General features: G+C 34.7%; 1 protein-coding gene across 2 annotated transcripts in view; it reads right to left on the bottom strand.

The window, feature by feature from the left end:
- Nucleotides 1-23,198, bottom strand: part of LOC127805956 (LEAF RUST 10 DISEASE-RESISTANCE LOCUS RECEPTOR-LIKE PROTEIN KINASE-like 2.1) — a 114,136-nt gene that overhangs the window by 76,480 nt on the left and 14,458 nt on the right. The window contains exons 3-4 of one of the 2 annotated variants that reach the window (XM_052342815.1): nucleotides 19,732-20,445; nucleotides 18,000-18,550 (exon numbers count right to left, since the gene is read on the bottom strand). In XM_052342815.1, the coding sequence (XP_052198775.1) occupies nucleotides 18,000-18,550; nucleotides 19,732-20,445 (1,265 nt within the window). The remainder of the gene's footprint in view (nucleotides 1-17,999; nucleotides 18,551-19,731; nucleotides 20,446-23,198) is intronic. The other variant, XM_052342814.1, reaches the window with a different exon arrangement.

The following is a 23,198-nucleotide window of genomic DNA, read 5'->3' as shown; positions in this document are numbered from 1 at the left end:
ATCCAGAGAACGCCTCTGCATTCAATCATCTTAAAGACATCACTTAACATACATATATAAGAAACAGAACAGTCCTGAGTGTTCCAACTTTGCCGTAGACGCTTAGACACACCAAGTTTAATGTATAATTTATAACTTTCTAAAACAAAAATTACCTTGGGAGGTTAGCTGGCACAAGTGCCACATGCTTAAACACATTCAAAATATAGCACTAGTTATAAGGAATATAGCACTAGTTAATGAAAAAAGTCAACCAAAATAGAACAGTACAAAAGTTAGTAACTAACTAAAAAAAACGTCACACAACAATAGAAGAGAAAGTATTAGAAATGAGAAGCCATGCGGAAGCCAACAACCATCCCAATGATGAACTCAAGCCGTACATAGATGAGCCAAAAATTAACAAGCTTCTGAATGACTACTCCATCAAAAAACTGAATGAACTAAACACTTTGGCCATGTCTCTGCAAATGTAATAATAGTACAGAAGTCATTCCTGTCAACTAGAAGTCATGGCAAGAGGTAAGAAATCAGGTTCACAAGAGCGCCAAGAAATCACGCCTATCAAAATATTGTAGTAGTAACAAAGAGATAATGTTAAGAAATGTGAAAACAGTATTCAAAAAGCAATGGAACAAAAAAGAGGACAGCATAACACTTTTCATTAAGACACTTGAGACAAAAAGGTAACATTATGAAGGAGGATCACTCAAAGAAACAAGAGTAGCACATCAACATATATATATATATATTTATATATATATTATCAGGCTGGTATTTCCTAATAATTAATTCATAGTCAGGCTCAAAACAATTTATATGGGAAATACATCATCATATGCTTGAACTGAGTTTCTTGGGGCCAAAAGAACTACAAATAACAGAGAAACACTTGTCCCGTGGAATGTTAATTTTGGATACCCTCACACCAAAGATAAATCAATAGGTTCATACATAAGAATATGTTATATACATGGTCATGAGCTCCTACATAACACTTCATTACTATTAGACTCGTCTACTAATCCAGCAGCTTCTCCCGTCGTGGGACGTTGAAGTGGCAAAAAATTTGGAACCAAAGGTTGACTAATCCCTACTGTAGGTGTCAAACTCATTTCGTAAACATGACTCCAATTTGTTGATTGAACACCTTGCACATAAATAAGTAACATGAACCACAAAAATTATATTTATGTGTTGTATGTGCCAATATTTGTATCTTTTGTGTGATGAAAGACATAACCGATTATGAGAGAATGTTGTGTTTGACTCTAATGAAATATTTATGTGTTGTATGTGCCAATACTCATGGAACCCATTTTTTTTACTGTGTGCAACATGTGGCATATTGTGATTGGTTTCAAATGTGATCTTAACGGAGTATGAGAAAAAGTTTCGTATAGTTTTACCATTAGCTTTAGCTGTTGTGAAAATGAGAGCGGAGTAAGCATGGATGGAGTTTGGCTCAATTAATGTGATTGTTGTGATGGCTGAATGATGATCGGTCCCTTCTGTGATGCAGTTTGGCTCAAGTTTTTGCATTTCGTTGTTTTCGAACCTACTTGTACAAAATAACAAATAATGAGTTAGATGAATATCAAAATAGTTAAAAAAAACACATCCAATTGTAAAAATAGCCATTCTTTTAAACAATTTATAAAAGTTAAATGAGCCCACATTTTAAACAAAAATTTTTGAAACTGACCTTAGATTTCTTTGAAGTTCATTCTAATGCGCCTTTTATGCGATGCGCACAGTTCGGATCTTGAATGTTCCTACTACTAGTATTTTCTTGTTCCTTACTTTCGAATGCAACTTGAACACTTTGTTGGGATGGGACATTACTCCCACAACTTGTTCCTATTTTTGATAAGTCATTCATTTGAAATTCAATCCACTCCATAACTGTCCGAGTTCGTGATTCACTATTTGCTGCCAAGTTTGCGACCTTGTCAAATGCTTTACGCATTTCATCATATCTTCTTTGTTCGGGAGTACTGACCGAACCATCGTAGTTGACTGCGACCCTCGAATGGGCTCTTCTCACATCTTTTCGCCATCTCCTCAATATGTACATCTCAAGAAGCGTAGTGACATCATTGCGTACCAAAATTGAGATAGCATGTCTGCATAGTATTCCCCTGAACTCAAACAAATGACAACTGCAAACAATATGATGGTCCTCTCTCTAAAATGAAACTGTAAATACTTTCTTCTTCCTCCTTCTATCAAACATGAGAACCTCTTAAACATCGTATCTCATCACCATAAAACCCTCATCAGTGGATATAACCTGACAATACATCATTCCGATGAACTCTTCTTGACATTCCTTGAATTTTAATATTGTGTAGACTGACTGAAGTTGTTTCTCCATTTCGTACCTAGATGCACATGGGATCATTTGAGAAAAAGTCTTAAAAATCTGCTTGAAACTCATTTTCCACTTAGCTCTTCAATGCCCATTCATACTATTCAACAAATTTTTTCAACGAAGTCAGTGAGTTAACATACCCATCAAAGAACGCATTCATACTCTCACTCCTTTGCGTTGTCGACATCCTTGTCCAAAAACTTGTCTTCAAAAAACATGGCACCCAACGATTTCTTTCTATAAAGTCCTGCCAACCATTCATTCTCATGCAATGTGTACATATTAATCATTGAAGTCCAGCCCTATTCAAATTCTTCAGGAGTTTGAGATTCATATACTACATCGTGAATTGCTGAATGTATAGATCCCTTGTGAACATGGTTCCCAAATTTTTCTGGTAACCTTTTAAGAATATGCCACAAACATCATCTATACTTAGTGTTTGGAAAAACTATCTGAATTGCATTCTACATTACCTTATCTTGGTCCGTTATTATGCCAGTAGGAACTTAACCATGCATGCACTGGAGCCATGTCTAAAGAGCCAAACAAAAGTCTTAGTATCCTCATTTGACATTAAACCACATCCAAGCAGTGTCGATTGGCCATGACAATTCACACCAACAAAAGGAGCAAATGGCATGTCATACTTATTCGCAAGATATGTGGTATCAAAGGTGACTACATTGTCAAACTCCTTGTAGGCTTCCCTACACCTATTATCTTCCCAAAACACATTCTTTAATCGAGCCTTGTCATCTAAATCAATATTGAAATAAAAATCAGGGCATTGAATTTGCATTCTCGAGAAGTATGCCTGTATTGCAATAGCATCTCCCTCTCCAAGTCTTAACCACCTGACTTTTTCAATGTAGTGTCTACAATCTTTTTGGACGCAAGTCATTTGGTCATATCCCCCTGCCTCAACAACTGTAACACCCCCCTCCCACCTACGGGTGTTACTCACAAATAGCCAGCTTACTATTCACACGCTAGGGCAAAGATGAAGAGATGGCTACGTTTCAATGAGAAACGACCTAGGTGGGAACTAGGCTTTGCCCTCCCTTCGCTCCACTCAAGGATCCTGAAAATATCGAAATGACCCCGCGACAATAAAACCCTAAACCTCGCAAAGTGTCACCCCTTCTCAAGCTCTTAATGAAGAGCTAAGGATGACTTTCCAAGATCGACAAAATAAACTAACTCACTCGCTTCATATAAATTATGGCATAAGGCCTTAATTATAAGAAAATAAATTTTCTTTGCCCCAACTATTAACCCATTTATCTCACCTCCAATTCCCTTAGAAAATATTTGGATTAATATTTCTTTGAAAAAATTTAATAAAATTCTCCTTATCAAATCTCCATTGATTTTTCTTTTAACTATTTCAAAATACCTCAAATTTCCAACTCTTAGGAAATTAATTTTTGAAATTCAAACCTCAAGCATCCTCATCCATTTTTCAAAATTTAAGGAAAATACTCCGTTATTTATTTTCCAAAATATAGGAATTTTTCCACAATTGCCTCAAAATTTATATTAATTTAATAATTAATTTGGAGGCTTAAATACTCATTTATTTAATTATTTAAACATGCTTTTATTTCAGAAAATCCCATAATAGCATATTTTATTAAATAAATAGAAGAAAAAAAATAAAATATAAAAAAAATTTCAACAGCAGCAGCAGGGGAGTGCAGAAGCCCCCAGCTGCAGCCCCAACGCTGGCCGCGCGCTGGCCCCACATGCGTGAGTGCTACCGTGCAGGCCTCACGCGTTGGCCGCCTACCGTGCGCACTCACTACCCACAGCCGTGCCCTAGCTGCACGACAGGCGCGCCCGGCCTCTCCAACCCGACCTGCCACCAAAAATATATATATATTTTTCTTTTTAAACCCAAAATTTCCAAAATGCTTAGACACAGTAAATACCTTTCAAAATATCCAAGTTTGCCACTATTCATCCACATTGAGCATTCATACATATTTAACAAAATAAATACATCATACACAAACCATACACCAACACATACATTGTAAGCACCCCCGCTTGGATATCCCAACCACCCGGTCTATCTGAACGAAAACGCTTCCATAAGGGAACAGAAACAAACACAAGACAAAAATACCCTGGCATGCATACATAAGAAATACAACAGCGGAAATAAAATGATATACATGCACGCCCATGAATACCCCGCTGAAACAGGGATCACGGAGTATATAAATATATACAGACCCTGTGCCAGCAAATAGGAGATACAGGGAACAACCTGGCACAGTCAAAAATAAGAAACAAAAATCCTATCAAAATATCAGAGATAATGGGGAGAAGTTAAATGTACACCCTACCGACACAGCTGGCTGCTAGGTGGAACGATCTTCGCCCTCGGCCTTCGCTTTACCCTTACCTGGAATGATGGAAAGCAAGGTGAGTCGCAAGACTCAGCAAGTTATAAGAAAAGGAAGGCTATACAAAAAATAGAGGAGAATGTCACCCCAAACACCGTCCCACACATACACACAAGCCATGAGACGCAACAATATAATAGTGCAACATAATAAAAGTACATACCGACCCTTGGGGCCCACATAAGACACCTGGCACCCAAGTCCCATACCAACATGCCACTGCCTTGAAAGGCAATATAAATCTCCACAAACTTGTACGCGTTGTCTCGGGTCGGTACTCCCGTCACCCGTGTCTATGTCGGTACTCCTGACACCCGAGCCATAGGCTCCCTCGGAACGATCCTCCCGTCCGAGAACTAATAACTACCAGTAGCCATGCAATGCACATAAAAATGCAATGGCGTAGTGAGCATCAACGTGATACACTGGCGCTCATACATCCAGGCATCAGCCCATGCTCCGCCGATATAGTAAACCACACGCGATGCATATGCCCGTGCTGGATGCGACATAACCAAGCTAGTATGTCCGTGACCAAGCATAACCAGATCATGAAAACCCCAACATGCAGCCCGTACCTATGTGCACACCAAAACATGCAACAAGAATAAAATGATACCAGTCATGCTATAATCACGTACCGATAGAGCTAGTCAACAGTGCTTGGCACCGGTCAACGGTCAGTGAATAGGAGAGACCAGCTGACGGCCTAAGATATACCGTACAACAGTCACTCCGTCACCGAACAGCCGATCCTTGCCCCCACTGCACAACCGCTCTAGCCTATAAATAACCAAAATTCATAATAATACCCGAACAACTAAGAATCTAACCCCGGGTAAGTACGGCATCATTCCCACAGGCTTGGGGGTGGAACAAACCCTCGTAGGCAACCAACGAATAAAATCCTTGAGACCAGTTTAATAAATCAAATTTTAAAACAAACCATTTAAAATTCCATAATTAATTAACGGCCGAAACAAACGATGGAAGGTCAAATAAATTGACAACGAAGGAAACGTCGTGGAGGGCATAAAGAACTTGCCTTTACGAAGATATCCTTAGACTCGTTTTGGCCAAATGCGGTAAAAATTATACAAACTGTAATACCCCAATAATTCGCCAAAATTAACAAAATTGGACTCTAACCGAAATTTCGACCGTACAGAATATTAATTACTAGCTTCTCTACATACCTGGCAATTTAAATCTTCAATTAAACTGGATTTAATCTGAATTTTTCCACCCAAAATCTCCCAATTTCTTGTTCGCGGGTGCACTGAAATTTCCCACTTAATTTGTTGCTTCTGTTGCAGCAAAAGCGCCCGAAATCGGGCTTAAATTCATGCAAAAAGAAGCGGACGAAAGGGCGCCACGTGGCATCGGGCGAGCCAGTCGCTGGGAGGCCACCGCCTCACCGAAACGGCGTCGTTTTGGACGCCTAGGCTGATTAAAAATTAGCTAAAATCCAGCCCTCGCGTGCGCAGCCCCCGCGTCTCGAACCCGCGACCGCCCTCGCCTCCGCATGCCCACGTACCATCCGCGCCACACGTTGCCTTCATACATATACCGCACTGCATTAAATTTAAAGGGATCTTCGGTCCCTTTCTGGAATTCGCACCAGCCCCCTCCAACTTCCATTATTTACACACACACACCCCTTCATTAATTACACTAACGCCCAAAATTACCAAAAATCACACAATTTAATTTATTTCAATTTTTCTCTTATTCCAGAAAATATTCTAAAATAAATAATTAATTACCCTAATTTCTTATTTCCTTAAAATCACATAATTTATTTTTTTATTTATAACAACAAGTAATATTAATATTTCTTTTAAATTAAATTACCCCGATAATGAATAATTAAATTAAATCGCAATTTATGGGTCGCTACATACATTCTTCTTGCTTCATTACCTTCAACCTTCCAAAATTCCCTTTCCTTTAAAAGATTCTCCACCTACATAGAGGTCAAAAGACCTTATAAGCCAATGCTCAGTAAGGGTGCTATGCAAATGTAAATGTAACATGAGAATAAACATATAATGCAAATACAATGCATATAATGGGTAGTCCTCCATACCCTCATAACCACATAGGTTAAGACACCAACCAACCCCTCCCTCATCACTAGTCCTCCATATGGCCATAGGTCCACTAGAACACAAAACATACAATATGACCATTACATGCAACTCATTCAAAACAAGTACAAATGCAAGCAAACCCCACCACTTGGGGTTATCCCTTACCTCTTTATCCTTGAAGCTTCAAGCCCTCACTTGCCAAGACTCTCTCTTTGGCTTTCAACCACCTTAAGAAAAATATTCTTAAAGTATTAAAAATCTTGAAAATTAAAGAAATGAAAGGAGAATGAAGACTTACTTTCTTCCTAGAAGAGATTTAAATCAAGACTTACCTTTCTCTCCTTTGGAAGCTCACAAGAAAGCTCTCATTGATCTCTAATTTCTTCCACCAAGCAAAACCTCATCTTAGAGATTTCTCTTCCTTTATATAATAAGTCTTGACATCTCACAAGTTCAAAACTAATTTCTAGCCCTTGATCAATCTTTTGAAGTATAAATCCCTACCCTTGAAACTAGCACAATCCTTGTGCTTTTGGATAACTTGATCCTAGCCTTTGATTTAGAGAGAACTAATCTCTACTCTCTAAAGAAACATAATCCTTGCCATCTAGTCTCTTTAAATCTCCACCATTGATGATAAACTTGAGACTAAATCTCTATCATCCATTCTTTTATTAGGCTTATTAGATATTTATTTAATTTGCAAATTTGGCAATCCATGCCACTTTTAAGACTCAATTATAGCCATTAGATCTTAATCCATTTCAAGCTAAATCCCCAACCATTGGATCAATTCTCCAATTCCCATAATTCTCCAATTTTCAAAATTAATGAATTTTGACTAATTTCAAGATTGACCATTTTCTCTATTTTTTATTTAATTTAAATTTCATAAATTTTCAAACATTTAATGGAGACTAATATCTTTTTCTTTTTGATTTAATTTAAATTGCTCTTGAAAGACATTATTCCCTTTAATTTGGCATTTATTTTAATCCACCATTTTCTCACATAAATGCATGACTAATTTCCATTTAATAAAGAATTTCTTTAATTCTCTCCATAATGAACTCTCATTTAATGCTTGAGAGACATTTTCCTTTTCTTTTTGAATTTCTTTAAATCCTACTCTTGCTTCACAAGATCATGCCAAGTGTCACAAATTACACTTAATCAACTAATTTATTATTCCCAAGTTTAATTAAATCTCTTTCCATGAGATCTTATCAAGTGTCACCAGTCTAACCTACTTGGCTTCCATTTTATTCCTAATTATCCATGCATTTTCCCATGCATTTAAACAAGAATTAAATTTTCCCAAAAATCAATTCTCTAATATATAATTATTTTCTCCACCAAAAATAATTTACCTTTTATGGGACAGGACTCCAAATTACCGTTTGCCCTTCTTAAGGCATCCTATATATATGTGTCTTCTCTTTGATTCAAGGGCAATTTTAGAAATTTTCATATACCATTATTCCCTTAATTGATAATTTTATCACGACTCATCAAGGGTATTACAACAATTGCTGAATTAAAATTTTTGTACAATGGAATCCCAGTAACATCATTTACTTCAAGCTTGCGTTTCACATGTGCACTAAGTTCCCGATTGCATCAATATAACCTAGACTTTGAAGGACTTATTAAATTATTATGTTCAAGAATGACAAAGTTAATCCACCACACCCCACAAGTCATTAAACATGCTAACACTCTAGCTTTACACCATATTTGAGTCATTGGTTGAGACTTCAAAGAAGTGCTTGCAGTGCTACTTCTTGGGCCTTCTCGACTACACGTGAATGTCACATACTTTACAACTCTATCGTTATGCTTCTTCGAGTTCAACTGGGAAGCCTATCTCATAAGCATATGATTTGTAAAAATCGAATACTGCATTTTCATTATCGAACTTCATCCCAACCTTAGGCACAAGCAGACCATCTTTTCCTAACAATTCATCATCCACTCTGTTCTTATCCTCCCTTATTATCACATTATCATCTTCTCCCAAAAGTTCATCATCCTCAATTTCAAAATTGGCATTTCCTTCATAAACAAATCAATTTGAAAGAAAAAACATCAATTACACATACAAGATAATGACATGTTCATTACGATGACATTTCTAACCTTTATCGACCATCTTTAATGTTGGATGTTGTTGGTCGCCCTAGTCACGGGTGATGGGTTAGTTCCGAAAGCAGCGAAGTACAAAATCAAGAGCAAAATTGAAATCAAGTTTCAATGCACACCTGTAAACCAATTGCACAGATAGTGGCTAAAGAAGAAACAAGTACACAAAGATCTAGAAAGTTCACTTCATGATATTATCAATTAAACTTGCAAATTTGTAACATCAGCCACTATACACCATCACACATTCAAATGAGAGTAAAAGAAGATCCATTACTCGACAAAAACTAGACTGGTGTAGATGAGAATATTGCTTTAAATAGTTTGATTCTCATTTTTGTGAATTTTTTATAGGTTGATTATGCTGTTCCATATAGTGATCTTCCCATGATCGATAAGCGTGCCTTTTTTCATCTTGAAAATGTCGTAAGTAACATCAAAGAGAGCTATGAAAAATATCAATTCTTCAAAATATTCTAGGTATGAATGTTCTTGATCTGATTGGTTTTATATGATACCATATCAAGTTCACACTGAATGAAATGGTGGTTACTGTTAGAATACATGGTCATTGCTTCAAAGCTGAGATATGTAGAGATATTGTCAAGACATTGATTAGCACATCTGAGGGGCATGTGTTAAAGCCACTTGTGTTTTATTATTTTCTTTAGCAAATTTGATTCTCGAAATCTTGATGAACTTAAAAAGTATAGGTGTACATAGGGGAACACCTCAAAAGTGTCCTGTATCTCCCCAATGAGCATTATGTGGAGGTTTTAGACTCTATATTTACCTTTAGTTCAGACATATGTTCCAGTTCAATTCACGCTCATTTCTGTGGTGGCAACACAAGTTTTCAAAAATTTAGATAATTTTCTATTTTGGCTATCAATCTATTGAAATTTATAGAAGAATGGGCACTTATATTTTCCAGTTCTATTCCCATCTGTAAACTGCCCATGCTATTCCATATAGTGATCAACAAATTTTTCATAGTCTTATTGTCTTGAATATTTGCAGTTGGAAAGGATAAAAAAGACACTCATGAAGTCACTTCAAGATGAAGATAACCCTATGAGTATTACAGGATCACATTTTTTCTATTTCAAAAATTGTTATCATGATTCATGAGATATTAATTCGACAAAAACTGGTTAAGAACAATAGTGACTACTGACTAGTGATCCTAGCAACTAAAATCCATGACATTACATGCAAATTCATACTGACTTTGACTGCTAACAAAATCTTTGTCACAGGCAGGACAGTCTTGGGTTGCTGCTACTCAAACAACAACTCATGTAAGCTTGTCTTCTCAATCACTTGCTGGAGGTCATATTAAATTTTGTCTTCATTTTATTGGCTATTTCTATTTGAGAAAATATGAGTTGCTCTATTACTTGATAAAAATTATTTGTCAATAGTAGTGGGGAGAGGGAGAAATTATTAATTGATCACTCTGATTTGGTACATCCTGCACAATTGAATGTAAAAGCCCATCCAAATCATTGTCTATTAAAACTCTCTATTTCTAGTTTCAGGCCTCTTATTCTCCATTTTTGTTTTCCTTGTTCAACCAAAAGTAAACTCTAAACACTAAGAGGCCCAATTCAAAAACTTCCCAACTTAGATCTAAAAGATTCTTGCATATCTATCGCCAAGAACTTTCCAACTTAGAACTGAACTAAAACAAGGTGGGAATCACAGAAGACGATTCATATTGCCTGGATTTGCATTTTTCATTATGCCATGAATCTTAAATTAAAAGAAAAACTGCACATTATCAGACATCTTGCAGAAGCTAGACAACGCCCAAAGAAATGCTAATAACACTGATACTAAGGTAAGATTGAAGTATATAGATAACATGCACATGGGAGCTTCGAGGCGGTGGCTATGGAGATATCGGGAGAACGGTGGCGCAATGACTCACCGTCAGGGAAGGGGTTGTGGAGGAAGTAGCTTCTCCCGCTTTCTCAATCGCCGATGGAGAGTGGTGGCTTCGTTGGTGGTCGGTGGTCTCTGTCGATTGAGAGAAAGGGTTTTGGAAAAAGGTTTTGTCCCATCTCTCTCCCTCTCTCTTTCATTTAAATGGGCAAGATATTGCGATAACATATCCTTCCATCACCCAATATATCGCCAATTTATCACGATATCCAACTCCTATAAAGCAATTTGTAACACTCTTTCTGTATGAATAGCGAGACTCATACTTTTTACCTTGTCCCCGATAAGGTTCTAAACCTCATTGGTTGGGTTTGTTCTTTGGCATATAATAATCATTTTCTTTGAGAATTTGGGTTAGGGTGAACATTGACCGAGACTACACAATAACCTTCGACTATTTACCCGTTACATCTAATAAATTGAAGTTAATGAACTATCCTAATCGCGAGAACTAAAGGATACCAATGAAGATGGAGTCCTTTAGAAAAGAGGCAAGGCCAACTCTCTCAATTGAGGCTGGGCCTAGAGTGGAGTTGGTCTTGGGCCTCAAAATTTGAGGGTACGTAGACTTTGGTGTTCAAGTTTGAAAACAAAGGTGGGCTGGGCCCTAGAGTGGAGTTGGTCTCAGGCCTCAAAACTTGAGACTAGAATGCAGGCTATAGGCACAATTTGGATATGTGAACCTTATCACACAAGTCGTCTAAAGTAATTTTTAATTTATAAACAATTTCTATGCAAATGCCTCAAATCACATTAAATTATAATGCAATTTAAGCAACAATGAAAATGGGATCAAATTTTAACTTTCATTTATCACAAGAAAAAAAAAAAATCAAACCTAAACCTAGCTATACATCGGGAGTATATGGGTTTGTCAAATATTATTGTGTTATGAAAATAACGTTAATAAAATAATATTTGACGAGTGAGTGTAGTATTGTGTTTATTAAAGTTGAAAGCAAGTGATAAGTTTATGGTTAATATTTTATTATTATAATGTAGATTAAAAACACCTCAATACAAAACATGCAGTATATTTGCCTGGTGATGATAAAGGCATGTTGCTATCATTAATTATAACTCATGATGCGCGGCATGGCTGCTTCATCATTTCTCATAGTGTTGTAATGTGCATTCATCACCATATAGGTTAACGACAGAGGTGTATTGGGTGGGATTAGTGTCAGTTTTAAATAAATTTAGACTCGAATTAATTATAATATTATCTAAACTTAAAACTAATGTAATCATAGAACAACATTGAATTACTTAAACTTGATTAAATTCAAGTTGGGTCAAATCGGGTTTTGATTCTAAAGTTTATAAATTTATACTAAAATTTATAATTTAAAAGTTTTATCACATAAACAATTCATATTTATAAAATTATTTTATTAGAATTTTTCAATATATATATATATATATATATCAACCAAGTATGTGAACAACCCAAACAATTTTTTTTTTGTAAGTAAGTATTTATTGAAAAAATACTCAAAGCGTCTCCAACTTTTACTAAGTTATATCTGAATAGAAGGTGAAATATCTGAATTTAAACTATTAATTTAGATAATATCATCCTCCTAACATAAAGGATAAATGAAATATGTGAGAGGATGTCTTTTGCCATCTTAATAGCATTTGTGGCCCTAAGCAAGACTTAATTTAGTAACTTTTTAATAATATAAATAAATACTAAAAATTATTTAATTTTTATTTTATTTAGTTTTTGAGATGCAAAATTGTTAATTAAATTTTTGTATTCAAATCTAAAAAGAAAATCTTTTTCAATTGACAATATAGACAAGAAAAAAAAGATATGAAAACGTAAAAATTGAATAAATAAAAAAATATGAAGAGGTTATAGATAAGTCATGCATATTAAAAATTCACTAATTTACTTTCTTTTTTTAATATCCAAATCAATACAGATTCTTTAGACAAAATTTTCGTCGTTCAAAGAATCATTTTATCAAATTGTCCACCTAAACTAATACCACTTTTTATCATTTTTTTTTATTGTTACTTTACTACTTTACACCTCATTATTCATTGTCTAATATTGAAAATGATCTGTAAATTTAAAAAGTTAGAAATCTCATCATCTAAATGATATCTCAGTATTCATTACCTAATACTAGATCATTTACATTACCTAATATTAGAAAATGATCTATGGACTTGAGAAGTTGGGGTCTTCTCTTTCAATTAAAATAATAAAATAAACAGAATATAAATTCAAAAAAAATCATCTTAAAATAGAATTAATAATTTTGTGTCTCAAAATATTAAAAAATTAATTAATTATCAATTTTGGGACCCCACTTTCTCTTGAGGGCCTAGGCCTAGGCTTTAGTGGGCTATGCCTTGACCCAAGCTTAGATGTCTTCAAAATGACCGCAATTATAAATTTAAAAATCACAATCCTCACTTTATCTCATAAACTCAGATAGGACAACTAAACAAATTTAATTAGATTGGAGATAAAAAAAATAAAAAAATAATTTTCTTAAAATAAAACTTTATATTTTCAAGTGTTGATAAACACAATAATTTAACTCCATTTCATTTTCATTCAAGTGACAATATTGTGTATGGACTAAAGTTTTGGTTGAGACCTGTTATAATCTTTTGTGTAGAGAAAGTTCTTCTAAAAAATAACGTTTATGAGAGAAATAATTGTTTTGAAAGAGCATATGACAATTTTCTTGAGACCCGCTTATTGGAGTTGTATCTTGCACTACCTCCGGTTGAGCCCACCTCCCATCTCCCTGATTTTTTTTATTATATATAGGCAGATCAATATGTTTATATATATATATATATATATTAAGTAATTAAAATTCACTTTATGTATTATATTCAACGCGAGATCTTTGACCATTGAAAACAATAGGGATTATGCATGGGATAGTGGGTTGAATCATTGCTAGACAACTGTGTGAGATATATTATTAAATATAAATAAAAATATTAAGTTTTAAAAATAATAAATATTATTAAATTTCAACGTTAACTCATTACACTTATAATACATGAGATACCGTAAATATCTTGATTTTAGGCCCTAAAGAAATTTCAATGAGTATATATAAATTTAGTAGCGAAATTTATTTAATGATATAAGGAATATGACCCTAAATAAATTATTAGAATTTTAAATGTTTATTAAGTATAAATTTATTTTTAGTGATATGTAATTAATTTAGTTTAAATCATATAGTATAATTAAAATATGCTTATAAATAGTGCTTATGCCAGAAATTATAGTATGTACTGTTATATGTATAAATATGTAAATAAGTATAAATATATATATATATATATATAAATGCAAAATCTACCAGAAGATCGAAGTAGGCGCGCGCCATGCTCTGGCCCCGCCTGCAAACAAGAAATCAGGGAGAAGGGGGGCGTTTAATGGGAAATGAACTTAGGAATGGCCCCAGGGACGCGTGGCACCCTTGATTTGATCGTTCGCAGCCGAGTTTGGCTATAAATAGCCGCGATCAAGCAACCCCATTCATCCAAAAATTTTTACTTCTTAGAGCAGTCGATTGAGGCAGCGTTTGCGAGTTTTGAAAGTAGGGTTGTAATCCTTGCATCGTGGGCAAGCTTCCTAGAGTATTTGGTGGCCAACAAAGCAGCGGAGAAGAAGAAATCAAGCTCGCCGGAAAATGCGCAAGTCGCTGGAGCCGCGCCTTCGATCGACAAATCGAGGTACTTCTTGTGCCTTTTTCTCAATTTTAAGGCCATATTTGGGTTCCGGAGATCGGGTTTAGGGGAGTAGGGCCTCGTTTCAAAGCTCGGGGGCTCGGGAGGTTCGCCGGCGGGGAGGAAACCGCCAGAGAAGAAGAACCAGACTGGGCGCGTGCCTTCCACGCGCCCGCAAAAAAAAAAAAAAGAAAAGAAAAGAAAATGAAATAAAATAGGAAAAAGTTTTGAAAAAAATTTCAAAAATTTTCGAAAAATCTAGAATATTGTTTATGTCTTATTTTGTGAAAAATTTTCTGGAAAATGCTAATTTTATTATTTATTTAAGTAGTTTTTCTATTATGGAAATAAAGAAAAAATAGGATATTAAGTTGGAAAATTCCAAGAAAATTTCAGAATGTTAGAAGTATTATTTAAGGAATATTAATGAAGAGAAATTGAATAATATGAAAGTTTAGATAATTATCATGTAATTTTGAAGAAATAAGGTTTAGAAAAAAAAATTATAGAAATTATGAGAAATAGTAAATTATATTCTGAACAATAAATCTAATGTTTAGGAGTCATTGAGGGCAAGAAGCTTCAGAAATAACCGCTCGACATGATTTTCGAGGCCGACACATCTTTCGAAACAACTTAGCTGTAAGTGTACCGTTTCAAGTTTAGTACGATTATAATGTTTATCTTCAAGAATGCTTTCATCATATTGACATACTATGATATGTACCCAACACGTAGGCTGCATCCATTATATGAAATGCATAAATACATGTTAATATCATTGATCACACGCATTTGAGGCCGTAGGGAGTATGAACTGGCACCGCTGCCTTACCAAGGGTGCGCCCATACACCCCAGCTTAAAAAAATGTGGCCGCAAAAATGGTAGGTAGCATGAGGGGTGCAGTTGACACATACGATAAAAGACATTGCATACACACATGACATAGCATTATGTACCTTAGATAGTTCATCATCTAACTTGGGTTCACCCCTGGAACATTCGACGTTCTAGTCGGGATCTGCAGTGATGGTACAGAGGTTGAAGATGTGTAGTAAAGCGAGACGTTAAAGAAACAAGTAAATGTGCCATGTTATGTTAATAGTTCAAGAATTATGTACATTTAATTTATTTTCAGAAGTTTATGTATCAAGTTTGTAATAAATGCCATGATCAGTTATTATGTAATGCCATGAGCAGGTTCGATTCAGCTTCTGCTTATTTTACGATTGTGTAATTTCGTCAACACTAGATAGGTCTTATGGAATTTTAGAAAAAAAAAAAAAGCCCTAAATTTCCTAAGGCATAACACGCCCTGAGAAGGTGGGCTGTTACAACACTAATTAAGTTATCAATACCAAAGAGATATATTTATTTCTTACTAATCATCAATCTTAATATAAAATTAGACCCACCTATGATCTGATTATAATATATTTAAGATTAATTCTTTAAATTTGCACCTATTTGTACATGTAGATAACATCACAAATAAAAATATACACATACATATATATATATGGTAAACTCATAAACTTGGATCGGTAAACTCGTAAATTCAGACTGACAAACTTGTGAATTGGGTCCAATTCTATAAACACCTAATCATACAATTGAGTTGACTCGTTTTATGCCTCATGACATGTAAACTTGTAAAATCGTACAAGTTAATTTGCAATTTTAACAACAATGTTGGATGCATTTATAGTCTTTAAGAATTCCAAGACTCTTGGTAACAATGAAAAGTGTTCATGTGGTTAAAAGATTCAATAAATTTTATGAAGCTGGTGTAATTCATCACCATGTAATTATTTTGAGGCCTCCATAACAAAATTGTAACATCTAGAAATTTAAAAAATATATATATAAAGAATTAGAAAATTCAAATAAATAAGGTCAAAGGGTTTATTAATAATCTTGTCAAAGAGTATAACCCTTTTAAGTGTACTTTGATAATTTTCTCAAAATTAAAACCTAAATAAGGACATTTTGGCAAGAAAAAAAAGAAAAAAAAGAAATCAAGGGTATAAATGCAAGAATTATAAGAAAATAGGGTTGTAGTATGATATTTCAAAGATTACTGGGGTGCGAGTGCACTCAGAACTCTATGGGATGGAATTGAGAACCAAACTTAGAAATAGGGCCACTGATTCAACGACTAACTAATAAAGACCTAGATGAAAGAAGAAATAAAGATAAGAGATTTAAGCATAATTTTAAAAAAATTCTAAAACAGGAAAGGTATAACCCAACTCTAAGCTTGGAGCAAGATACAAGGTGGGTGTTGGGTTATTAAAGTTGAGGAGTAAAACCCAACTCCTTCCCATCATGCTATCCCTTCAATTCTTAAGAGAATTATAAAATAAATTATCTAAGTAGAGTTTTATATACATGAAACACATCATTTAACCTTGGACTTAATATTGCACTGCGTTAAAAAGCTATCATAATATCTATTAAAAAATATTTATAAAAAAACACAACTACCACAATATCTCATCTTTAAAAGAATAAGCAGTTGCTAAGTTTTTTTTATTTTTTTCCTTTTTTCATAAATGATCATCAACATACAATTTACATTATTTTCCTTAGTTACAAATCATTATAATAATTGAGATTTCTGTTACTAACCCAGTAATCAATAAAAACTTCTAATATTTGCATAGGTAAATATTTTTATACCTTTCTTCTCAAAGAATTCTACATCCTCAACTCACATTGGATCAACATAATGTGATGCCATCTGTGGTTGAACAATCAGTAATTAACGGTCCATTAATAGAAAACAAGAGAGGTTTGGGTGGGACATGTAATGAATGTAGGTTTCCTTCTAACATTTCCAACACTTTAGTTATTGATGGACGGTTTGAAGGATTGGTTTGTATGCACCACAAGCCAACTATTATCATCTTTCTTGCTTTTTCATTTTCTTCCTCGCTTGTAATACAATGAAGCCCAATTTCTTGTTCCTTTTCAAGATGTTTGTATATCCAATTTGGAAAATATATATCACTACTACAATCAACGGCTGAATCATTCCAATTTTTTCTTCCCACAACTATGTCCAAAATCATCATCCCATAGCTATAAACATCTACCTTATAAGAGATTCCTCCGTAGTGTCTTGAAAATAACTCAGGGGCAATATATCCAATCGTCCCTCTTGTTCCAAACAATGATATGATACTTTGCTTATGAAGACATTGTTTAGCAAGTCCGAAATCAGATATTTTAGGACAAAAATTTTCATCTAGAAGAATGTTGTGAGGCTTTATATCAAAGTGTAAAATCCTTGTCTTACAACCCAAATGGAGGTACTCTAACCCTTTAGCAACACCAACTGCAATCTTATATAATTGTTCCAAACCCAAGTCATGTTCTTTTGGCATATTTCTATCGTGTATAAATTTGTCGAGAGATCCATTAGCCATGAACTCATAAATTAGAGCCCTTTTTCCACTCTCATAACAGAAACCCAATAGACTCACAATATTAACATGAGATGTTCGACTTATACTTGCAACCTCATTAATAAATTGTTCTCCATCACCTTTTGATTCCTTCAAAAGTTTCACTGCCACGAGGTGCCCATCATGTAACTTTCCTTTATAAACACCACCAAAGCCTCCTTCACCGAGTTTATTGTTGAAAGAGTTGGTAATTTTCTTAATCTCCAAATAGCTATATCTTTTAGGGACAAGAGAACCAAAGCTCTTTAGAAAAGCCTCAACATTTTGATCATCTATTTTTCCAAGATTTGCAAAACAAAGAATTCTTTTTGACAAGTGTTTCCATTCGGTAGAGTAGAACAAGAATATCAGGGCCACTAATGCAATAGTTCCAATTACTGTACCTATAATTAAGCCTTCAAGATGAAATAGCAATCAGAAAGTATCATATATATAAAATTTCAAATTTATATTGGTTATACATGCTACTTTTGAGTAAAATATATATCCACTTACACCAATACATAGAAGTAATATTTAAATTGACTTGAATGATCAGTTATGTGGGTTAATTAGTTTCATAAAAATTACTTTCATCAAGTTAGTTGAGCAAAATTCCTTTTTGCTTGTCCTCAAGAGTGGCTATATATGGTCATGACCAACACTATGACAAGTATAAGGTTGTAGGTTTATATCCTTCCAAGTCCTTTTTTGTAGACGTTTATAATTATTTTTCATGAAAAAAGAATCCTTTTGCTTTATGACGGTGATAAATTTAAATGAGTATAAGAATATTTAACATCTAAACACATTATTCTATCATATAATAAATATCAAAACATATGTAAATATTATTCGGTCAATCATAGATTTTTTAAACATTTTATAAGGTATCGAAAACAGAAAAATGTTATTAATATATATCATGAGCTATAACTTGGACTATATAATATAGTTAAAATGTTTAAAATACCCTTCACCCAAGACAGTGAAGTGAGGTGGTGAGACGCATGACTAAAATACCTTTCATCTAAGATGGTGCGAGATAGTGAGGTGTGATGGTGAGGCACGAGAGATATTTTTGTCATTTGTAATGCATTGTGTAGTTTAAGATGTAGCTCAAGCAGTACCAATAGTATGGTCTTCGAAAACAAAGCTAAGAATCTCAGCTTTTAAGAAAAATTGTTGAAAAATCTTATAAGATGGGGTAACTTATAAGTCTCTCCAACTTTATCAACCAAATAATAAAACAATTTAACTCATAAAGAGTTTATAATCTTCCCTAGCAAAAAATAAGCTAAGCCATTTAGGAGCAGGGCTGAAACAGAATGATTACTCGGATGTCTAGGGCTGTGGATGGAAAAGCTTTAAAAATGGAAAATCAAAAGTGGTTTGGGAACAGAGAAGTCAGTTTTGAAGGTTCTTACCCATGAGGGTGACCAGTTTGACGTTTACCCCTCCTGCCATAAACAGCAGGTTAAGGAATGAAATTGAATTTCACATTCTAAAACCTCGAAAATAGAATGGTTAAGTTCTGTCTATGAACGACAGCAGCTTGATACCATGATATTTGACGTTTAGATGCGGCAAAGGATACCTGTTTTGGCCGTGCAGCGAAATTTTTGGCCGATCTCCTGACATTGGCCTCCTCTGCGGTGACATTTTAGGCAATCCTCGGACGCTTGCAATTCGACGAAATAGCTAGCAGTCAGTAGTTCGAATAGGTCGCCGACATCGCCAGGTTCAAATTCTTCTGAACTTAAAGGCAGCTGAATCAGGGAGCAGACATTAAAAAGTTGAGCTTGAGAATAAGAAACGTTATCACGATGTGGTGGATACTTGTAGTAGTAAATATAGCTATGATCATCGCAGCCTGTGTAGTTCAAATAGAGATTATCCGTGGGAGAGCTAGATGCAAAGGAGCTTCTGTTGCATTGGAAGAGGGTGAGATTGTGAGGGATGGAGAATGAAAGAGAAGCAGAGTTGGGTAAACTCAAATTCCTCAAGGCTCTGCAATTTCTGGCATCTAAATCAGCTTTGAAGATTGTGTTATTGACTTTAATCCTGCTGCTACCGTTGGTACAGGATGAGATTTCGGTTACGTTATTGAGAGAAAACCGTTCACTTGGATCATAGATATGTGCTTGAGGAAGCTGATCGTCTTCATTGCAGAACACTATGGAGAGGCCGCACTGGGAATAAATCTGATTAGTCAACGGAAAATACAGAGGTTCGAATTTTCCACAGCCAAAGGAGTTGGGGCAGCTGATCTTGATGTTGCTGTTGCTGTTGCTATTGCTATTGATGTCTTCTGCATGAGCAGAAACAGAGCGAAGAAGCTGCAGATGTGATAGGGAACACAAGCACAGAAACAGAACGATAGGAAGAGACATCTGGATTTTCTGGGCAACCAAACAGCTAGGCTAGTGCACTTAGCAGGCAAAGAAAATGATAACAAAGAGGAGGAGAACAAGAACCTGTTAAACACCCAAGGATGATGTTTATGATAATCATTAAAACATACAATCAATCTACCACATCTTATATACAAAACTAACTAAATTTCCCATTATTCAACCTAAAAAATAGAGAAAGCAACCCAAGAAAATACGAACACATAAATCCACAATTTGTGGGATCCCATAAATTGTGGATCCTTTGTCTCCATTACCAACATTTCCTAATGAGAATAATATGTTCAGACACGGCAGTTGACTCCATAGTCTTTGTTATATGCTGCAGAGACTGTAACGCGTCCAATAATTTTCCTATACCAAACTGAACGGCAGTTTACTCAATGGTACGGCAGTTGACTCATGTCGAATCCTTATCAATTTTATATTAATTATTTAATATCGTCATATAAATTCACATGTTTCACACGTAAGATTACACATCATCCCATTCTGATCAGATTGGATTTATTTACCAGAGATTGGATTTGTTTTCTTATTTTACAAGTAGAACCGAGAGATAAGATTTATTTTATTTTATCAGAAATAAGATTTATTTTCTCACGAAATTCAATCAAAAAATCAAATTCTGTAAAATTTGCTGTTTCGCCGTAAAACAGCAAGTCGGGATGTTCTCGACCTGCAGATCCTGTAGATGCGGCAGCGGGCGACCGCGACGGGAACACGAGGCAGAGATGGACCGTCGGCGGTGGCGGAAGCAACGTTGGAGGAAGGAGACCCTTAATCTTCACCGTTCCTGACGCTTGACGGCGATGGGAAGCGGCGATGGTGGAGGCAATAGGAGACCTTCGTCTTCTCCGTTCCTGGCGCTCGACAGCATTGGGAAGAGACAGAAGCGGAGTCGACCACCGGAACCAGAGGCGAATCGACAGATCCAACGGAATCATATCCGGCGCGAGTCTCTGTAGCAGATGGAGGAAGAAGAAGAAGACGAAGGGGCGCGGGTTCCTCTTCTGGGTTGGTCCTCTTCTTCTTTTTCATTTTTTTTTTTTTCTTTTAGGCCGGTGGTTTAGCCTAGCCCTCCCAGCTGGGCTGGGCTAAAACCGCGCCCATTTTTGGTTTTCATTTTTAATTTTGACCCACAGCCAAGTCCTTTTTTTCTGGGCCAAATATTTAAGGACCAAGGCTGAAAAATACAAATCAGTTGGGCTAGATTATTTTCTGTGGTCAAACCCATTAAGATAATATTTATTAAAATAAACAAGATAAAATCAGAATAATTTTTGGAATAAGATATAAAATAATTAAGATAAAATTAAGAAGCATTCCAAAATTTTTATCAAACTGTTTGTTAAATTCTTTGAAATGAATTAAAAAACATATGTATCATTTTTTTCTTATATGCAAGGACGAAAATATGCTCATCTTGAAAGGGATGAGAGATATGCATATCTTATTTTTAATAAGATAGGAGGTCATAAAATGATTTTTCTAAGAATGGTCAAATAAACTTAATAAATATATTAAAAATGATAAAAGTTCGAAATGCATCTCATATTTTGACTTTTTCACCCCATATTTTGATTAACAAATACCCCTAAATAAAATAAAAATAAAAGATAAAGACCTATTTTCCTTAAGGAGCCGAAAAAATAAAAAAATAAAATCGGATCAGCTGCGAATGAAAATCGGATCAAATTCCTCATCAACCGGCCCCTCCAACTTGCGAATACTTCTGACTCTTCTTTGTCCATGGGGTATGGGGCTCAGCCTCGCTCATTAGTCATCATCTCTTACTTTTCTTTTCCATCCCACACTAGACAACAAGCTCTCTCACAATCTTCCAAAGAAGTGTCAATTTCATGGAAAATGCTACCATACTTGAAGAGTATTGGTGGTGCTCCGTCAAATACAAAAGTTGTTAATATTAAACACCGCTCACATTGTATTGATAATTAATTTCAGATTAAGCATATTGCCATTTGATGATTGAATATGGGTGCAAAACTAATAAGAATATGTTAAAAGTGACAACAAAGAAGAGTTGGTGGGATTTTATTCGTTTTGTATTGTCTTTAAACATTGAAATAGTCAAAATTGAAATTAAATGTTATATATATACCAAGACTTGTAAAGTGGGACCATCCTAGAAGTTGTAAAGTTTTGAAGATGAATGACAATCGTGGTCATTTGGTATAAATATTAAATTATGATGAGATAAAACTAATAATAAAATAAAATAATAATATAATTAAATAATATTGTTTAACAGTTTGTAGAAAATTATTTCTGAGGGTAAAACTATTCCTTATTTGTTCTACAAAAGGGATTTGATATTATAATACCTTGGCTTAATTTTCTATTTTACAAAAATGTCCATCACGTCCAAATTAAAAAAAAAAAAAATTGACTTATGCCCTCAAAATCCATGGAGCTGGACATTAGCTTAATACAGTGGAAAGACGTAAGAAATCTCATTCATATAATATAAGGACTTTTTTATCCAAATATATCACTTCTCCTCAATATAAATGTTGGGACTAAATATAATGAAATAGTCAATGTTGAAATTAAATATTAAAATAGTCAAAAATTGAAATTAAATGCTACATATATACTGAAATTCTTAAGGTGGGGTCATCCTAGAATT

Source organism: Diospyros lotus, chromosome 7, assembly GCF_014633365.1.
Source record: "Diospyros lotus cultivar Yz01 chromosome 7, ASM1463336v1, whole genome shotgun sequence".
NCBI classification, from domain to species: domain Eukaryota; kingdom Viridiplantae; phylum Streptophyta; class Magnoliopsida; order Ericales; family Ebenaceae; genus Diospyros; species Diospyros lotus.
Note: the sequence above shows the minus strand (reverse complement) of the source record. Positions and strands in the feature narration are given on the sequence as shown.